Source organism: Callospermophilus lateralis, chromosome 2, assembly GCF_048772815.1.
Source record: "Callospermophilus lateralis isolate mCalLat2 chromosome 2, mCalLat2.hap1, whole genome shotgun sequence".
NCBI classification, from domain to species: domain Eukaryota; kingdom Metazoa; phylum Chordata; class Mammalia; order Rodentia; family Sciuridae; genus Callospermophilus; species Callospermophilus lateralis.
In genome coordinates this window covers 191944808-191962553 of record NC_135306.1, presented here as the reverse complement: position 1 = coordinate 191962553, position 17746 = coordinate 191944808, and the positions used below count along the sequence as shown (strand labels likewise).

The window sequence follows — 17746 nt, the reverse complement described above, 5'->3', positions numbered from 1 at the left end:
TGTGAGGAAAAAAGTACACTCAGTCATCACTTGCCTCAAAGGACATAGCTGTAATAAAACCTTGCATTTTTGTAATTGCATGTATGCACAGATGCTAGAATGGGACCAGTGGGACCAGCTGTCATGGAACTTACTTAGAATTTAGTATTACAGAGATAAGTCAACAAGAAGATGTCAGGTAGTAGTAACTGTTGTGTAAAGGTGGGGTGATGGGAGGGGGACTGAATAATTTCTTAGATTGAGTGATCAGGGAAAGTCTTAATAACAGGATATGCAGATAAGAGGTAAGAACATTCCAAATGAAGGAAACAGCTAGTACACAAGGCTATAGGGTAGGAATGAGCTTCTGTGTTCAAGAAAACAGTGGAAGATCCAGGTAGATATGGGCATAGGGTGCAGGGAGTAGAATAATAGTATAGAATGAGGTTTGAGAGGCAGAGGGTGACCACTTCATATAGGGCTTTCTTGACAAGTCCAAGGGTAAGTTGTTTGGATTTTACAAATGATGGGAAACCATTAGAAAATGTTAAAGAAGCTACTGTGTGTGTGTGTGTGTGTGTGTGTGTGTGTGTGTGTACGCACACATGTGCACCTTACACGTGTTAATCAAACACCTTTATGCTTGTGCTGCATCCCTAATAGAAGCAACATGTTTTTAAAAAATTGTTCTCTTCTTCATCTGTTTCCCTTCCCTAATACTCCAATCTTGAAGCTATTAGGGCAGAGCTAGATGTACACCCACAGTTGTGGTGAGTGGGTGAGAATAGGAAGCTATAGTGGCCCAGCGTGAGGATCTCAAACCCCAAGTATCATGAGGGTGTCCTTAAAAGAAGGGTGGCAGAGAATTGGGAGTCAGAGCCTAAGCAGGTTGAAAAGGATGTCCATGCAGGGAGCCAATCCATGAAAGGTGAGGAAGATGTCCACATGTGTTGGGTATGGGGTATAATGTGTGGGGTGGCACAGAATGGGGAGTGTGTGTTACACTTTTTAAAAGATGAATCAAGCCTGGGTGTCCAGGTGGCCCACACTCGTAATCCTAGCATTTGGGAGGCTGAGGCAGGAGGATCACAAGTTCAAGGCTAGTCTCTGCAATTTAGCAAAACCTGTCTCAAAATAAAAAAATGAAAAGGGACAGGTATATAGCTCTGTGGTAAAGCAACCCTAAAGTCAATCCTGAGACCAAAAGAAATTTAATTCTCCCCATATTAAAAAGATGAGATCAGTAGAGGGAGAAGAGCCGGGGGGTGGGGGAAGGGAGGGTACGGAGATTGAATTAGAACAAGATCTATTCCATGCTTTTATAATTATGTCAAAATGGATTCTACTGCCAAGAAGAGTGGCCACAGTGGTTCACACCTATAATTCCAATGGCTAGGGAAGCTGAATCAGGAGGATTGTGAGTTCAAAACCAGCCTCAGCAATTTAGCAAGGACTTAAGCAACTCAGTAAGATCCTGTCTCTAAATAAAATACAAAAAAGGGCAAAGGTTCAGTGGTTGAGTGCCCCTGAATTCAATCCCTGGTAGCCCCCAACCAAAAAAAAAAAAAAAATGCATTCTACTGTTATGTATTGCTAGAAAGAAACATTTAAAAAAAAAAAAAAACATTATTATGCTAAAGAAAATAAAAATTAAAAAAGATTGGACTGTCAACAATAATGATGCTAAGTTCTTGGGAGTAAATTAAGCAGTATGTATATAAGACCTTCACAGAGAACTGTAAAGCTTTATTGAATGACATTAGAGAATTTCCAGATGGAAATATACTGTTTACAAGATTCAGGATTAGAAAGATACCAGTTGTCTACTCCATAAATTCAGTGCATTTCCTATCAAAATCTCAAAAAGTTTGTTTGCAATTTGAGAAGATTATTCTAAAATGTATCTGGGAGATGGAAGGGACTAAGAAGTACAAAGACAATTTTAAAACATAACACACTGGAGAAGACTTGTATCAGCAGAGGTTACAGAGTCACTGTTATTAAGATACTGTCCTGATCAAGGGATGAGGACATTAAAAATCTCTTCATAAATGCTGATTAATCGGGGCTGGGGATGTGGCTCAAGTGGTAGAGCGCTTGCCTGGCATGCATGCGGCCCGGGTTCGATCCTCAGCACCACATACAAAACAAAGATGTTGTGTCCGCCGATAACTAAAAAAATAAATATTAAAAAATTCTCTCCCCCCCACCCCCTCTCTCTTAAAAAAAAAAAAAAAAGTTTAAAAAAAATGCTGATTAATCAGTAGATATTGCTGGGACTAGTTATTTTCCATGAGAACAACAGTATAATTAGTTTGCTATTTCCTACACCAAAATACATTTCAGATGGATTAAAGACCTAGATGTGAGAAGCAAAATTTAATAGGAGAACATCTTTGGCTTCAAGGTAGGAGGAAAGAATCTCTTTAAAGCTACACAAAAAAACAATAGAAAATTTTAACTGCATTAAATTTTTTCAAACTTTCTGTGCATCAAAGGAAAGTGAAATGCAAGTTATATATTGAGAGATTTAGATACAGTTAACAAAAATAAGATACAGGGAAATCTGAATAATTTTATCAGTTTAGAAGTCAGGATAGTAGTAAGAAAAGTAATAAGATTTAGTAGTAACCCTGGTGGAGGGAACAGTACCAAGTTGGAGGGTCAGGAAGAGGTCTTCTGGTGTAATAGATGTCCTAGAGCTTATTCTCAATGGCAGGTACACAGATGTATACACTTGAAGAATGTCATTAAGCTGTACTCTTAGGATCTGTACCTTATGCTATATGATATTTAAACTACAGTTAAAAATATATATATATTGGGCTGGAGTTGTGGCTCAGTAGTATAGCACTTGCCTAGCATGTGTGAGGCACTGGATTCTATTCTCAGCACCACTTATAAGAAAATGAATAGAATAAAGATCCACCAACATTTTCTTAAAACAATTTTTATAAAAGAATGTTAGAAAATAATAAACTAGATTTAATTTAATATGTACTCATACATGGCACTTTACAATCTCAGAAAAGATAATTTGTTTTCCATATCTCCACTAAACATTTTCAAAAATAAATCATATAAAGAAAACCTTAACAAATGCAATAAAATTAGTGTCCAAATTCTTTGGATAACCCAATAAATTTTTAAATAGTGTCAAAAAAAATACTGACTACTTTGAAAGTGTGAAATTGCCCCTAAATAGCCTACTTATCCAAAAAATAAATTGATTTGGGGAGTGTAGAGTGCTTGCCTAGCATGAATGAAGCCCAAGGTTCAAGTCCCAGAACCACAAAAATAGATACATACATAAATAGATAAAAATTCTGATGGTGAATAGGAAAATAATGCACTGCAAAACTACTGGAAAAGTAAAATTCTGTCAGATGCATGGCATATGCCTGTAATCCTAGAGTTTCAGGAGGCTTAGGCAGGAAGATCACAAGTTTGAGGCCAGCTTGGGCAAATGAGCAAGACCCTATCTCAAAATTAAAACATAAAAAGGACTGGAGATGCAGCCCTAGATTCAATCCCTAGTACCAAAATGGGGGGAAAAAAAGAAAGAAAGGTATGCTGCCTGAAATACATTTATTATTTATGAAAGACTAAAATAAAGATTTAGTAACCATAGAAATTAGGGGAAAAAAATCTGAAGGAATTTAAAAGTAGGAAATAATAAGGTTAGAATAAGTGCTGCTGCTTATAAAAATGAAAAACAGGGGCTGGGTTTGTGGCTCAGCGGTAGAGTGCTCGCCTTGCCATGGGAGACTCTGGGTTGGATCCTCAGCACCGCGAATGAATGAATGAACGAAAGAAAAGACCCATTAAAAAAATAAGATAATCACTATTAAACCATAAAACTGGCAAAAAGTAGTGATACATATAGCTGATAAAGATGCTGGAAAAGCAGTTCTCTTGTGTTAAATGTAGAAATATGAATTGTTAGTGCCCACTATAGGGGCTGAGGGGGTAACTCAATGATAGCTACTTAGCATGCACAAGGACCAGCACCCAAAAAAAGCATTATATTCCCCAGATAAATTAAACTCTGAACTCTCTTAGAAATCAAACCACAAGCGCATATATGTATATATGTACACACACACATACATACAAAAATACTTATTAGACAACAGCCAAAGTAGATAATACTGGAAGTTCATTAGTAAGAGAAAGAATGAGTAAATTTTGGTTCATGCATACGTGGGTTATTATGCAACATTTAAAAATAGATTATTCCTACTAACTTTAGGGTTGTTTCATAATTTTCTTTTGAATTAGAAAACTAGATGCAGAGAAGTATATCTACTGTAAGCATTCTACAACTGAGCTACACCTGAAGCCCTTTTTTTTTTTGAAACAGTCTCACTAACTTGCCAAGGCTAACCTTGAACTTGTATTCCTCCTGCCTCAGCCTCCCAAATCACTGGGATTACAGGCTTGGTGTGCACCATCATAGCTGGTTTATAATATTTAATATTTTTATTTTTTAATATTTATTGTTTAGTTATAGTTGGATAAAAGACCTTTTTTATTCATTTTTTTCGGTTTTACGTGAATACAATATCTTTATTTTATTTTTATGTTGTGCTGAGGATTGAACCCAGTGCCTCATGCATGCTAGGCGAGCACTCTACCACTGAGCCACAACTCCAGCCCCTTTATTCATTTATTTTATGTGGTGCTGAGGATCAAACCCAGGGCCTTGCATGTGCTAGGTGAGCACTGTACTGCTAAACCCAAATCCCAACCAATAATCTTCTTTATTTTTTCTCTTTGGTACCAGGGAATGAATCCAGAGGTGCTTAACCACTGAACCACATCCCCTGTCCTTTTTTTGTTTAAATTTTTTTTTTAAGTTGGGCACAATATCTTTATTTTATTTTATTCATTTAGTTTTTATATTATCTTTTTATATTTTTTTTTATTATTCATTTATTTTTATGTGGTGCTGAGGATCAAACCCAGAGCCTCGAACATGCTAGGCGAGCGCTCTACTGCTGAGCCACACCCCCGTCCTTTTTTAATTTAATTTAATTTTTTTAGACATTGATAACATTGATAGACCTTTATTCATTTATTTATATGCAGTGCTGAGAATTGAACCCAGTGCCTCACACATGCTAGGCAAGTGCTCACCACTGAGCCACAATCCCAGCCCCCCTGGCCCTTTTTATTTTTATTCTGAAACAAGGTTATCACTAGGTTCCTTAATGGCCTCGCTAAATTGCCAAGGCTGGCCTTGAATTTTCAATCCTCCTGTCTCAGCCTGCCAAGCTGCTGGGATTACAGACGTGTGTCACCATGCCTGGCTACGATCTTATTATGAAATAAACAATACCTGAAACCTTGATCCTATCTGTATATGTGTATATGTGCACTTTTATATGATATTGTGAACATGAAATAATATATGCCAGTTTCTTAATGTTAGTCACCATGGGAAGGAGTAAGTCTCCCTAAAAGAACATAATTTTTTTTATGGTGTTCATGTTGAAACATCATTGTTAACATTTTCAATTACATAAAATTGTGCTTATGAGGTCTGCATATTTAAAGAGATAATGAAAGTAAGACCATAGCTTCTACAACACCAGGAGGCCCCATTGTAGCACACACACACAGACTAGAGTTATACTCAAAAGGAGTGTTACTGAAGATTTACCATGGTTGCCTTGGGTTGTTTTTTGTGTGTGTGTGCAAATGACATAGATTTATATTTTTTAGCAACTGTTGGAGATAAAAACATTAAACAGTATGTACAATTTTCTTTTTTTTTTTTTTAATTTTTATTGTTGTTTGTTCAAAACATTACATAGTTCTTGACATATCATATTTCACACTTTGATTCAAGTGGGTTATGAACTCCCGTTTTTACCCCGTATACAGATTGTAGAATCACATCAGTTACACATCCACTGATTTACATATTGCCATACTAGTGTCTGTTGTATTCTGCTGCCTTTCCTATCTTCTACTATCCCCCTCCCCTCCCATCTTCTCTCTCTACCCCATCTACTGTAATTCATTTCTCCCCCTTGTTTTTTTTTTTTTTCCCTTTCCCCTCACTTCCTCTTGTATGTAATTTTGTATAACCATGAGGGTCTCCTTCCATTTCCATGCAATTTCCCTTCTCTCTCCCTTTCCCTCCCACCTCTCGTCCCTGTTTAATGTTAATCTTCTTCTCATGCTCTTCCTCCCTACTCTGTTCTTAGTTACTCTCCTTATATCAAAGAAGACATTTGGCATTTGTTTTTTAGGGATTGGCTAGCTTCACTTAGCATAATCTGCTCTAATGCCATCCATTTCCCTGCAAATGCTATGATTTTGTCATTTTTTAATGCAGAGTAATACTCCATTGTGTATAAATGCCACATTTTTTTATCCATTCATCTATTGAAGGGCATCTAGGTTGGTTCCACAGTCTTGCTATTGTGAATTGTGCTGCTATGAACATGGATGTAGCAGTGTCCCTGTAGTATGCTCTTTTTAAGTCTTTAGGGAATAGACCAAGAAGGGGAATAGCTTGGGGTATTATTTAAAGTTATTTTTGTGTGCTTAGTTTGCCTGAGGCCCAGCACTCAAAAAAAAGAAAAAGAAAAAAGCTCAATATATATATATAACTATAAAGTTCTAATAAAAGGCAAAAAAGATGGGGGTTAAGGTTCTAGCTCAGTGGTAGAGCACTTGCCTAGCATGTGTGAGGCACTGGGTTCAATCCTCAGCACCACATAAAAATAAATAAAAGTATAAAAATATAATAACTTTAAAAAAAAAACCTATCCTTCTACTAGTGTATAGGAGATATATATTTTACCATTAGTGACAACCAGTATACTAAACCCCACTGGATCAAGGCGTGGAAAATCTCAGATTTGAGGTTGGACTAATTTGAGCTTTCTGAGCCTCATTTTTCTCATAAATGGGTCTCTTCCTTTTTTTTTTTTTTTTTTTTTTTAATCTTTTACTTTTTTCCTCCCTAGCACTGGGATTAGCACTCTACCACTAGGCTACATGCCCATCCTCTATTTCTTTATACAGTCTTTTTATTTTTGACTAGAGATACTAATATCAGTCCTATAAGGAGTCTAAAAGGAACTCTTTTAATAAATTGAACATTTAAACATAGGAATTATTATTCCCTGAACTAGACAGTGAGCCTTTTAGAATAGGATCCACAACTAATTCACTTAATAGTATCTTGCTCAGTAAATATAAGTTGAATGTTTGAATCTATAAGGACTAGATATTTATGCACAAAACTTTATGAAAGGTAAGATATTAGAAGTGTTTTGTTAATATACTCTATAGAAATCCTATGTGGTTTCAGTACGAAATATGAAAAATAAATCTTGGAATTTTTATTATCAGATAGATGAGGTCCTGAGACAGGAAGACAAAGCTGAAGCTATGTCTGGCCACATTGATCAGTTCCTGATAGCCACCTTCATGCAGTTAAGACTCATCTACAACACACATATGGCAGACGAGAAGTTGGAAAAGGATGAGATCATCAAGTTGTATAGCTGTATCATTGGCAACATGATTTCGGTAAGCCACCTCTGCAGAATTGGAGCTTCCTTTGATCTTTTCTTCCCACCCAGTTTCTCAAACCAGGTTCTCAGTGCAGGTATTGCAGTGAATCATTTGACATAATTTTCCATACCTGGTATATGGCAAGCTGATGCTTACTTCATTGTGTATTGGGATACATTCCAGTTTACTTTATTATTAGGGTATAAAGTAGAATGTTTACCTGCTATCCAAAATTCTGCTTCCTGCTAGTTTCTCCATCATACAGTATAATCCCTATTTGGCTTTTCACAGATAAATGTGCTGTCTTTTAAAATGCTATTATAAGCCAGATGTGGCACACACCTGTAATCCCAACACCTTGGGAGACTGAGGCAGGAAGACACAAGTTTAAGACTAGCCTTAGGAATTTAATGAGGTCGTAAGCAATTTAGCAAGACCCTATCTCAAAATATAGAAAAAGGGCTGGGATGAAGCTCATGTTTGAGGACCCCTAGGTTAACTCTCTAGTACACACACACACACACACACAAAGAATTTTGGCTATTATCAAAGACTTCCATATAATGGTTCAAGACTGAGCTTTGAAACTATAATATAATTGAATGTTTATTAGGATATGCCACCACACTTATCTTCTTTGCTCCAAATATTGAGTTTTAACCTCCCTAACACAGTTAGGACTGAATAGCTATTTCAGATAGAGAGCCTGGCCCGGGAAGCCTCCACTGGAGTACTGAAAGACCTGATGCATGGCCTGATCACCTTAATGCTGGATTCTCGTATTGAAGATCTAGAAGAAGGACAACAGGTGATCCGCTCTGTGAACCTCTTGGTGGTAAAGGTTCTGGAGAAGTCAGACCAGACCAACATCCTGAGGTATATTTATACTTTTACAGTAGATTCTAGAACAGCCTCTCTTTAGTCTACACATAGAAATCAGAAAGTCGACTTGGCAATACCTTGAGCAATTTAGCAATACCCTATCTCAAAATAAAAAATGGCTGGAGATATATAGCTCAGTGAAAGAAAGAAATAAGAAAGTCACTAAATCAGTTGTAATTTGAGGTTTGCTTAATAAGTTGTTTGGTTTTTTTTATTACTCTTCTTCCACGTGGACCAAAGGTATTCTAGCCAAGGATAACCCCTAAAACTAATATCAAATCAGTAAGCCAAGTAACAATCATGAGTTTTCTAGAAGAGGACTATAAAATATGTCAGTTACATCTGCTAATGTGTACATTTCAAGTAGATATTTCTCAGCTACCAATGACATGAAAAATAGAATGATAAGCATTATCTCTTTACTGAGTGCTGAAAGCTTAAATGATGACTTTTTTTTTTTTTTTTTTTTTATAAATAATTGGATGTCAAGCCAGGCGCAGTGGTGCATGCTTGTAATCCCAGCAGCTCAGGAGGCTGAGGCGGAAGGATCACGAGTTCAAAGCCAGCCTCAGTAATGGCAAGGTGCTGAGCAGCTCAGTGAGACCCTGACACTTAAAAAAATATAGTATAGGGCTGGGGATGTGACTCAGTGGTTGAGTGCCCCTGAGTTCAATCCCTGGTACCAAAAAAACAAAAAATTGAATGTCAAGTAATAAAAGACAGTTCCTGAGTATATTCACATATTCCTTTTGATTAATGACTTATTTAGAATGAATTTTGAAACTTAACTAATGCTATTGTGTTGATGGTTTTTCTAGTGCACTACTCGTTTTGCTCCAAGACAGCCTACTAGCAACAGCCAGTTCTCCCAAATTCTCAGAGCTTGTTATGAAGGTAAAGTTGAAATGATTTGATTTCTTTCAAAAGACACAATCACTTTGTTAACATATGGGGAAAGGAAGTTTGAGCTAAGACATTGGCTGAGTCAACCAAAACCAATAAAAAAATATAGTTGATCTTCCAATTTATACACTAAGCTCAGGCCAAAAATTTCTTGGCCTAAGTTAAAAGGAAGAGCTACTTTATAGCTATTTTACCAGTTTTCCTAGAATCAAAAGACAAGAAGTTTAATGAGACAAATTTTCATTTCTTTGAGGGGGAATAATATGTGTGTAGCCCTATAATATTTTGGTCTCTTTCACAAAAGACTCCAAATGATCATATCTATAAAATTATAATACTATTATTGCATTGCAGTAGTGTAAAATATTTTGTCTCCTTGGGTTAGATTTAGTTAAGGAGTTTAAATTATTTTCAGATACTAAGGTCCACATTTTCATAGTATTAAATGATGTCCCCTGTCTCTGGGGAGTGGGAGGGAGAAGTGGAGGTAGATGAGTAGATGGATGACTTGTCACACTTGATTCCATGACTTCATGAAATGATTAAAATTTTTCATGTTGTAGCAGCTGAACTGGAAGGATATGATCACATTTATATCCCTGACCATCTTTTAAATATGACCCCTGAGCTTGAGAAAGATGAATAATGAAAAATTTTCCTCATTCTTTAGTCACTCCTAACTTCTTTTTTCAATAGTGTCTCTGGAGAATGGTTAGACTATTGCCTGACACTATCAATAGCATTAACCTGGACAGAATTCTTCTGGACATTCACATTTTCATGAAGGTCTTCCCCAAAGAGAAGCTGAAGCAATGTAAAAGTGAATTTCCCATAAGGACCCTAAAAACCTTGCTACACACCTTATGCAAATTAAAAGGACCCAAGGTGAGTGAGAGAATAACAACTAATCTCTAAGGGTGCTTGAAAGAACATCATGGAAAGGACATGGCTTCTATTTGAATATGTTTGTTTCTCCCTAAGATCTTAGACCACCTCACGATGATTGACAACAAGAATGAGTCTGAACTGGAGGCCCACCTCTGCCGGATGATGAAGCATAGTATGGACCAGTCTGGGAGCAAGTCTGATAAGGAGACAGAAAAGGGAGCATCTCGAATAGTGAGTGGCCTGATAGGAAAGATTGAGGGAATGAGGTTTTACTGGAAAAGATCTGGTCTAAAATTTAGGTCAGCCAGAGACTGAAGGCTCAAGGTGAGGGATTGATCTAATTAGTCTCCTGTTGTGATGCTGTAACCATTTCCACCTTGAAATTTTAAAATATAAACAAATAATCATGTGGTGTTTTGGTCCTCAAGGAAGGTTTTTGTTTTTGTTTTGTTTTGTTTTTTGCCTCTGCCCAAAGCAGTGGTACTGATAAATACACTGTGAGCTCTATTTAATTGGTATCCACTTTCATCAAGTTGAGGTGGAAACCAGGGAATGGAGCCATCCATAACCCAGAGTGGTGTTCTGCTGCAGACTCTGCAGTGCTGGTGTCTCCGTTAACTGCAGGAACATACCATTAAGGTCCAGACTTTGAGATATTTTCTGTTCATAACCAACCATTGGCTCCTAATTAATAAGTCTAACCCGACCTTTCTTATATCTTTCCAATTTTTCAGGATGAAAAAGCATCAAAGGCCAAAGTGAATGATTTCTTAGCTGAGATTTTTAAGAAGATTGGATCTAAAGAAAACACTAAAGAGGTGAGAATGGAAATATTAAACCAAATGAGGATCTGCTTTGTGGAAAAGGGGCACTAATTGATATCCATCCCTACCTCTTGTTTACAGGGCCTAGCAGAGTTATATGAATATAAGAAGAAATATTCAGATGCTGACATTGAACCATTTCTGAAAAATTCCTCACAGTTCTTCCAGAGCTATGTTGAAAGAGGCCTTCGGGTGATTGAGATGGAGAGGGAGGGCAAAGGCCGTATTCCCACTTCAACAGGTATGGTTTCCTTTCATAACTTCAAGAATAAGCTCAATATAGCTCACAGTTCACAAATTCAACACGTCAGAAACTAAGCTCATATATTCCAATCAAACCTGCTCCATTTGTACTCTTCTCCATTTTGATTGAAGAAAACTTATTTCTTCTGATTTGGTTAGAACCTGAGCTTTTGGAATTCCTCTGTCAGGAAATCTTTTTGGCTCTATCTGCAAATCATGTTTTCAGGATCCATTCACACTTCTCCTCATATATATATATATATAGTTGGGTTTTTTTGGTACTGGGGATTGAACCCAAGGGCATTCAACCACTGAGCCACATCCCCAGTCCTACTTTTTTTAATACCTTTATTTTTATTTATTTTTATGTGGTGCTGAAGATCAAACCCTTGTACATGCTAGGCGAGCGCTCTACCACTGAGCCACAGCCCCAGTCCCCCCAGCCCTATTTTGTATTTTATTTAGAGACAGGGTCTTACTAAGTTGTTTAAGGACTCACTAATTTGCTGAGGCTGGCTGTTAGCCTCCTGCCTTGGCCTTCCAAAGCGCTGGAATTACAGGCATGTACCACCATGCCTGGCTCTGTTTTTTTTTTATTGTTTTAAATTAAAGCTTTGGGGCTGGGGATGTGGCTCAAGCGGTAGCTTGCTCGCCTGCCATGCGTGCGGCCTGGGTTCGATCCTCAGCACCACATACAAACAAAGATGTTGTGTCCGCCGAAAACTAAAAAATAAATATTAAATTAAAAAATAAATAAATAAAAATAAATTAAAGCTTTGTTAGTTATACATAGTAGTTGGGTTCGTCCTGAAAAACTCATATATGCATGGAAATCTTTTCCCTCCCTTCCTTTCTTCCTTCCTTCTTTCTTTCTTTTTTTAGTCTTTTTTTTTTTTTTTTTTTTTTTTTTTTGCACTGGGGATTAAACCCAGGTGTACTTTACCACTGGGCTACATCCCCAACCCTTTTTATGCTTTATTTTGAGACAGGGTCTTCCTCAGTTGCTGAAGCTGTCCTTCAACTTGTGAACCTCTTGCTTCAGCCTCTGAAGTCACTCACCTTTACTCTTACCTGGTCAGATACATCATTACCTCTCACCTGGACTAGAGTAGCACTGCCCTTCTGCTTGATCTTCCTGTTCCCACCCTTGCTTTCCAATATTCACAACCACACATTGCATCAGATGAGTTTCTCAAACATTCTCCAGAAGCCTTCACTCAGCAGAAACAAAAGCAAGCCCTTATAAAGGTCTTAGAGACCCTGCATTGTCTGACCCCCTGATACCTCTGGGACCTCATCTACTACTCTCCAACCCCACTAGCCCCCTTGTTGTTTCCAGAACACACAGGCATGTACCTTAGGTTCTTTGGATTGCCTCTTCCCACTATCCCCACTGCTGGGAACTGAACCCAGGGCCGCACCCAGCCCCTGCATTGGCTGTGTTTATGCACAGTGCTTTTCCTTATTCACTAGCTTCCTTTCTTCTTTTCACATCTGTGTTCAGATATTGCAATCTCAATGAGACCTTATTTAAAACTTGCAACCTAACCCTCACCTTGCCATAGCACTTAACCACCTCTAACATAATATATGATATAGTATCTATTAGGTTAATTGTCCAGTGTCTATCTCTCTGATAGAATTTAAAATCCACAGGGGAAAGATTTTTATCTGTTTTGCTGCCAGGCACATACTAGGTATTTGTTGAATGGTATGAATGATGAACGTATATCCTAAGTTTAAGCTGAAATATTACTGTTTCCACAGTGAATAAGCCATTGTTTGAGAATCACTGCTCACAGGATCTAGAGACAAAAGGAAGACTTAGAAGGTTTCAGTTACAGAAAATAGTGATCACAACCTTAAACCAATGAAACACAGACCCAATTGCAAAAGTTCCTCTTATCAGGGCCAACTGACTTCAGCTCTCATATTTGTCCATTGTTAAATTTTTTCCAAGTTTAGTAAAGTTCACCTACTCTTTCATTCCAAATCTATAAAAGCATAATTCCTCTGTGGTTTTCAGACTCAAATCAGCTTTCTTTCTCAGCAAGCATCTTCATGTGGTGAAGCTCCAGTTATTCTCTTAACTAATTGATTTTCCTTGTTTTTGACACCTTAAATTCCCTTTCTCCAAAACCTTCAGAATCTTTTTCTTTTTTTTTTTTCTTAATATTTATTTTTTAGTTGTAGTTGGACACATATCTTTATTCTATTTATTTATTTTTATTTGGTGCTGAGGATCAAACCCAGCCAGGGCCTTGCACATGCTGGGTAAGCACTCTACCACTGAGCCACAACCCCAACCTCCAGAGTCTTTTTCTTGAAGGGTAGTGAGCAGAATGTCAAACAGTGAACACATATGGACATACCATGGTTTGGTTGATCAGTTGATCAGGTTAGGGCCTCCTTTTCCAAAGTTTTTAATATTGATTAATAATTAATTGGGCTGGGGATGTGGCTCAAGCGGTGGCATGTTTGCCTAGCATGTATGCGGCCCGGGTTTGATCCTCAGCACCACATACAAACAAAGATGTTGTGTCCACCGAAAACTAAAAAATAAATATTTAAAAAAAAAAATTATAATTGACCTAAACCCTACATTTGTAGCACCAGCCTGTGATCCCATTGATTGTTGAATTGATTTCATTTATCCAGATTTATCACTGGCTTTTACATCATTCCTCATTCATTTCTCACCCTCTCAACATAATCTCTTTTATCTTTTTTTTTTTTTAATTTTTTTGTAGTTGTAGAAGGACAGCATGCCTTTATTTTATTTGTTTATCTTTATGTGGTGCTGAGGATCGAACCTAGTGCCTCACCTGTGCTAGGCAAGCACTCTACCACTGAGCTACAGCCCCAGCCCATTCTCTGTCTTTACATTAAAGAATTCTTCTTGCCTGAGGAGGAATTCATTTTTTATTTGGTACTATAGATTGTACCAAAGGGTGCTTTACCTCTGAATGACATCCTCAACCCTTTTTATTTTTTTTTTGAGACAGAATCTCACTAAGTTGCTGAAAGTCTTGCTAAATTGCTAAGGCTGGCCTCAAACTTATAATCCTTCTGTCTCAGCCTCCCAAGTTGCTAGAATTAACAGGCGTGCATACCCCTGCACATACCCAGTTTACTTTTCTATTTATCGTAAAGCAGTTTTTCCTCCCAGTATCTTATCTTAGGAAACATAATGCATTTTCATTGAAATCAAATTAGGAGTCTTTGTTTTATTTTGTTGATTTTCTGTGCTGGACATGGAAACCAGGGCCTTGCATATGCTGGGCAAGTGCTCTACAACTGAGCTACAAGCCCAACCAAAATTAGATGCTTTGTTTTGTTTTTTACCATTAACTAGGGATTAAACCCGAGGTTATTTTAACACTGAGCTATATCCCCAGCACTTTTCCTTTTATATTGTGACAGGGTCTCTCTAATTGCTGAGACTGGCCTCAAACTGGCAATCTTTCTGCCTCAGTCTCCTGGAACCAAGATAGATCTTTTTGGTTATATTTTTGTTTAATTTTTGGTTTTCCCCTGTATTGTTAGAATATTGATCTTAATGATGAGGTTACAGATACTCTGGTGCCTGTCCTGCTTTAAAAGATGTTTGTTGGACACTTTAGCTTCTCCCTCTCTTCTTCCTTAATACCCCATAGCCTTGAGCTCCTTGCTGGACTTTACAGGTTTGAAGAAGAGCTTTCTCTTGTTTTCTCATCTGGCCAAAACCTAATCTGATTCTTCCACACATTTGAAGGTCCTCAGGTTTTTCAGTTGGGTAATTACAGTATACTCAGGAATAGTTTGTTTTATTTGGATTGTCCAAGTTAGCCCTGGGATTACTAGAATAGCAACTGCTTGCATAACCAGGTTGTAGACAGACAATCCAACTTACGTACGTTCTTCCTTTCTGTATCTGAGTTGTGTGTATGTATATGTATATATATATAAATTATTTTTTTTAGTTGTAGATGGACACTTTATTTATGTATCTATTTTTATGTGGTGCTAAGGATTGAACTCAGTTCATCCAGGTGAATCCTTGTGGATTTTTTAGTTTTCAAGTACAGTGGCAAAATTCAAACCCATGGAAATTTTTGGTATTTGCTTTTAGATACTAGGGACCAAACCCAGAACCTTGTGCATGCTAACACAAGTTCCACCAATGAGCTACACCCCCAACCCTAGAAACTCTTAATTGTTGTTCTCTTTGGTGACAGATTGACCAAAGTAGTCTCCAAGCAGTGTATGTATATATTTGAATGTTCCTTCTACATTTTCCTCTTTAGGCATCTCCCCTCAGATGGAGGTCACATGTGTGCCCACTCCCACAAGCACAGTGTCCTCCATAGGTAACACAAATGGAGAAGAAGTGGGTCCATCTGTCTACCTGGAAAGGCTTAAAATCCTCCGACAGCGATGTGGTCTGGACAACACAAAGGTACTGCTCCTTTCCTACTGTGTGGGTCAGGGAGAGCAGTTACATGGTTTGGGGATAGGCTGCCCCACAGAGAAGTGGCTCCGTCCTGGTGTATGTGGTTCCAGAGCTGCATCTTTTCCTTTGTCGTGCTTTCCCCAGTTTTAAACAGTGTCTCTTCTTCTCTCAACAGCAAGATGACAGACCTCCACTGACCTCTTTGCTCTCTAAACCAGCAATTCCTCCAGTCGCCTCTTCCACAGACATGCTCCACAGCAAGCTCTCTCAGCTGCGGGAATCACGGGAGCAGCACCAGCATTCAGACCTGGATTCTAACCAGACCCACTCTGCAGGAACTTTGACCTCCTCCTCGTCCTCCACAACTAACATTGACGACTTGAAAAAAAGACTGGAGAGAATAAAGAGCAGTCGCAAATGAAGCTGCCCATCCCCCTGCACCCTGCAGCTTTAGTTTACTAAACTAGAAGTCCTCATAGTGTGAAGTGGCCTTGGCAGGCCTAGTGTACACAAACTGGTTGTATGTATCAGACCGCAGCGGGGTGGGAGGAATAGCTGTTGCACAAGTCTGTACGTGCCCCGCTTCTCTCCATCGACACCCGCCTCTAGAAGACTGTCTGTGGATTAGGTTAGTGTACAGACTTGTAAACAGCTGCCCCACTCAGCTCAGACTAGATTCCATATCCTTTTTCTTTTGTTTTATTTTTAATTGCTCATTTGTAAAATTGTCCTAATCTTTCCTAGCTTTTAACTATTAGAACTTCTTTAATAGTTTTGAGTTTGTGAGCTCTTCTCCCTGTAGCCCTGAAGGGTCACTGTATTCTGTATGAATGCATGGCATGAGACAACTAATTTAAGAGTCTTTTATAAATAAAGTTTGCATTAACTATACTTAACTATACCTGATGCTCCATATCTGGGAGTGCAGGGCAGCTCTGTCACCTTTTGGGGATCAGCTGGGTAAATAGCCAGTTGGAAAAAGGTTCATTGCTGCCTGTTGAGCTCATACTGGGGCTGTCTGTTACTCCTGTGGGCAGGAGGACTTGCCTTTTCTTCTTTCCACATAGGGGAGCAGGGAAATCTCCATCCTTCCCTATCTTGAGGTCTTGGTGATGACTTTTCTTCAGTCATCTCCAGTAGTTCCAAGGAGCTTTTCCATCCCACCACTTTCTTTGCTGCCCAAATACAGATGAGACTGTGCTCAGGTATTGGCTGGACTATAGTGATTCCAACTCCACAACTGGATTTAGGTTCATTGGACTAATGGAGTTGGGGAGAGCTTGGTCATTTCCTGTTATCTGAGCTCTTGGTTCAGACTAACAGTTGCTTTGCGATGAGTATGAGTGAGGAACAAGACGTAAACTCAGGAGTCAAGTCTGGAATAAATTCCATAGAACCTCCTCCATGGTGACAAAGACTCTTCAGGACTAAGATTCTTGATCAGGGGGAGACTTAAAGCAATTGGGAAGCTCTCCTAGCCCACCTTCTACACATCTGGTATTCAAAAACGGAAAGACTAGCCAGGTGTGGCCACACAAGTCTATAATCCCAGCAATTTGGGAGGCTGAGATACAAGGATTGCAAGTTCAAAGCCAGCCTCAGCAACTTTGTAAGAACCTGTCTCAAAAAATTAAAAGGGTTGGAGATGTAACTGATGTAATTCAGGGGTAAAGCACCTCTGGGTTTAATTCCCAGTACAAAAAAAAAAAAAAATGGCTGATGGAAACTGAATCCACTCTTGATTATTCTATTAAATGAATTCCCTGTTACTTCCAATCGTCATCTACAAGTGGTCCCTAGTCTGCCTGAAATTAACCTTGTTTTTCTCCCTTATAGGGCAAGCATTGAAGTGGGTAAGTGTTCACAGCAGGGAAAATGGAGTTCATTGCTATTGTAAAAGAGCATAATTGGAAAGTGCCTGCACTTTGGTCTGGAATTAGCACAACTAATTTGAAACCCCAGGTGCCCAGAGCTTACAACAGACAGTGATGTTGGTGAGATGTGTCTTTGTTTAAAAAAGCAGGTTTTTGGGTTGCCCATGTTGGCCTCAAACTCTTCA

At 38.4% G+C, this 17746-nt stretch overlaps 1 protein-coding gene across 4 annotated transcripts in view; it reads left to right on the top strand.

Moving 5' to 3' along the window:
* The window catches only part of Ckap5 (cytoskeleton associated protein 5), a 103839-nt gene extending 87261 nt beyond the window's left edge, over window positions 1-16578 (top strand). For all 4 annotated transcript variants that reach the window (XM_076847133.2, XM_076847134.2, XM_076847135.2 and 1 more), the window contains 9 exons: window positions 7351-7530; window positions 8204-8391; window positions 9216-9291; window positions 9997-10185; window positions 10282-10419; window positions 10923-11006; window positions 11094-11253; window positions 15542-15693; window positions 15863-16578. In XM_076847133.2, the coding sequence (XP_076703248.2) occupies window positions 7351-7530; window positions 8204-8391; window positions 9216-9291; window positions 9997-10185; window positions 10282-10419; window positions 10923-11006; window positions 11094-11253; window positions 15542-15693; window positions 15863-16108 (1413 nt within the window). In that variant the 3' untranslated portion in view covers window positions 16109-16578. The remainder of the gene's footprint in view (window positions 1-7350; window positions 7531-8203; window positions 8392-9215; window positions 9292-9996; window positions 10186-10281; window positions 10420-10922; window positions 11007-11093; window positions 11254-15541; window positions 15694-15862) is intronic.
* The last annotated feature ends 1168 nt before the right edge of the window (window positions 16579-17746 follow it).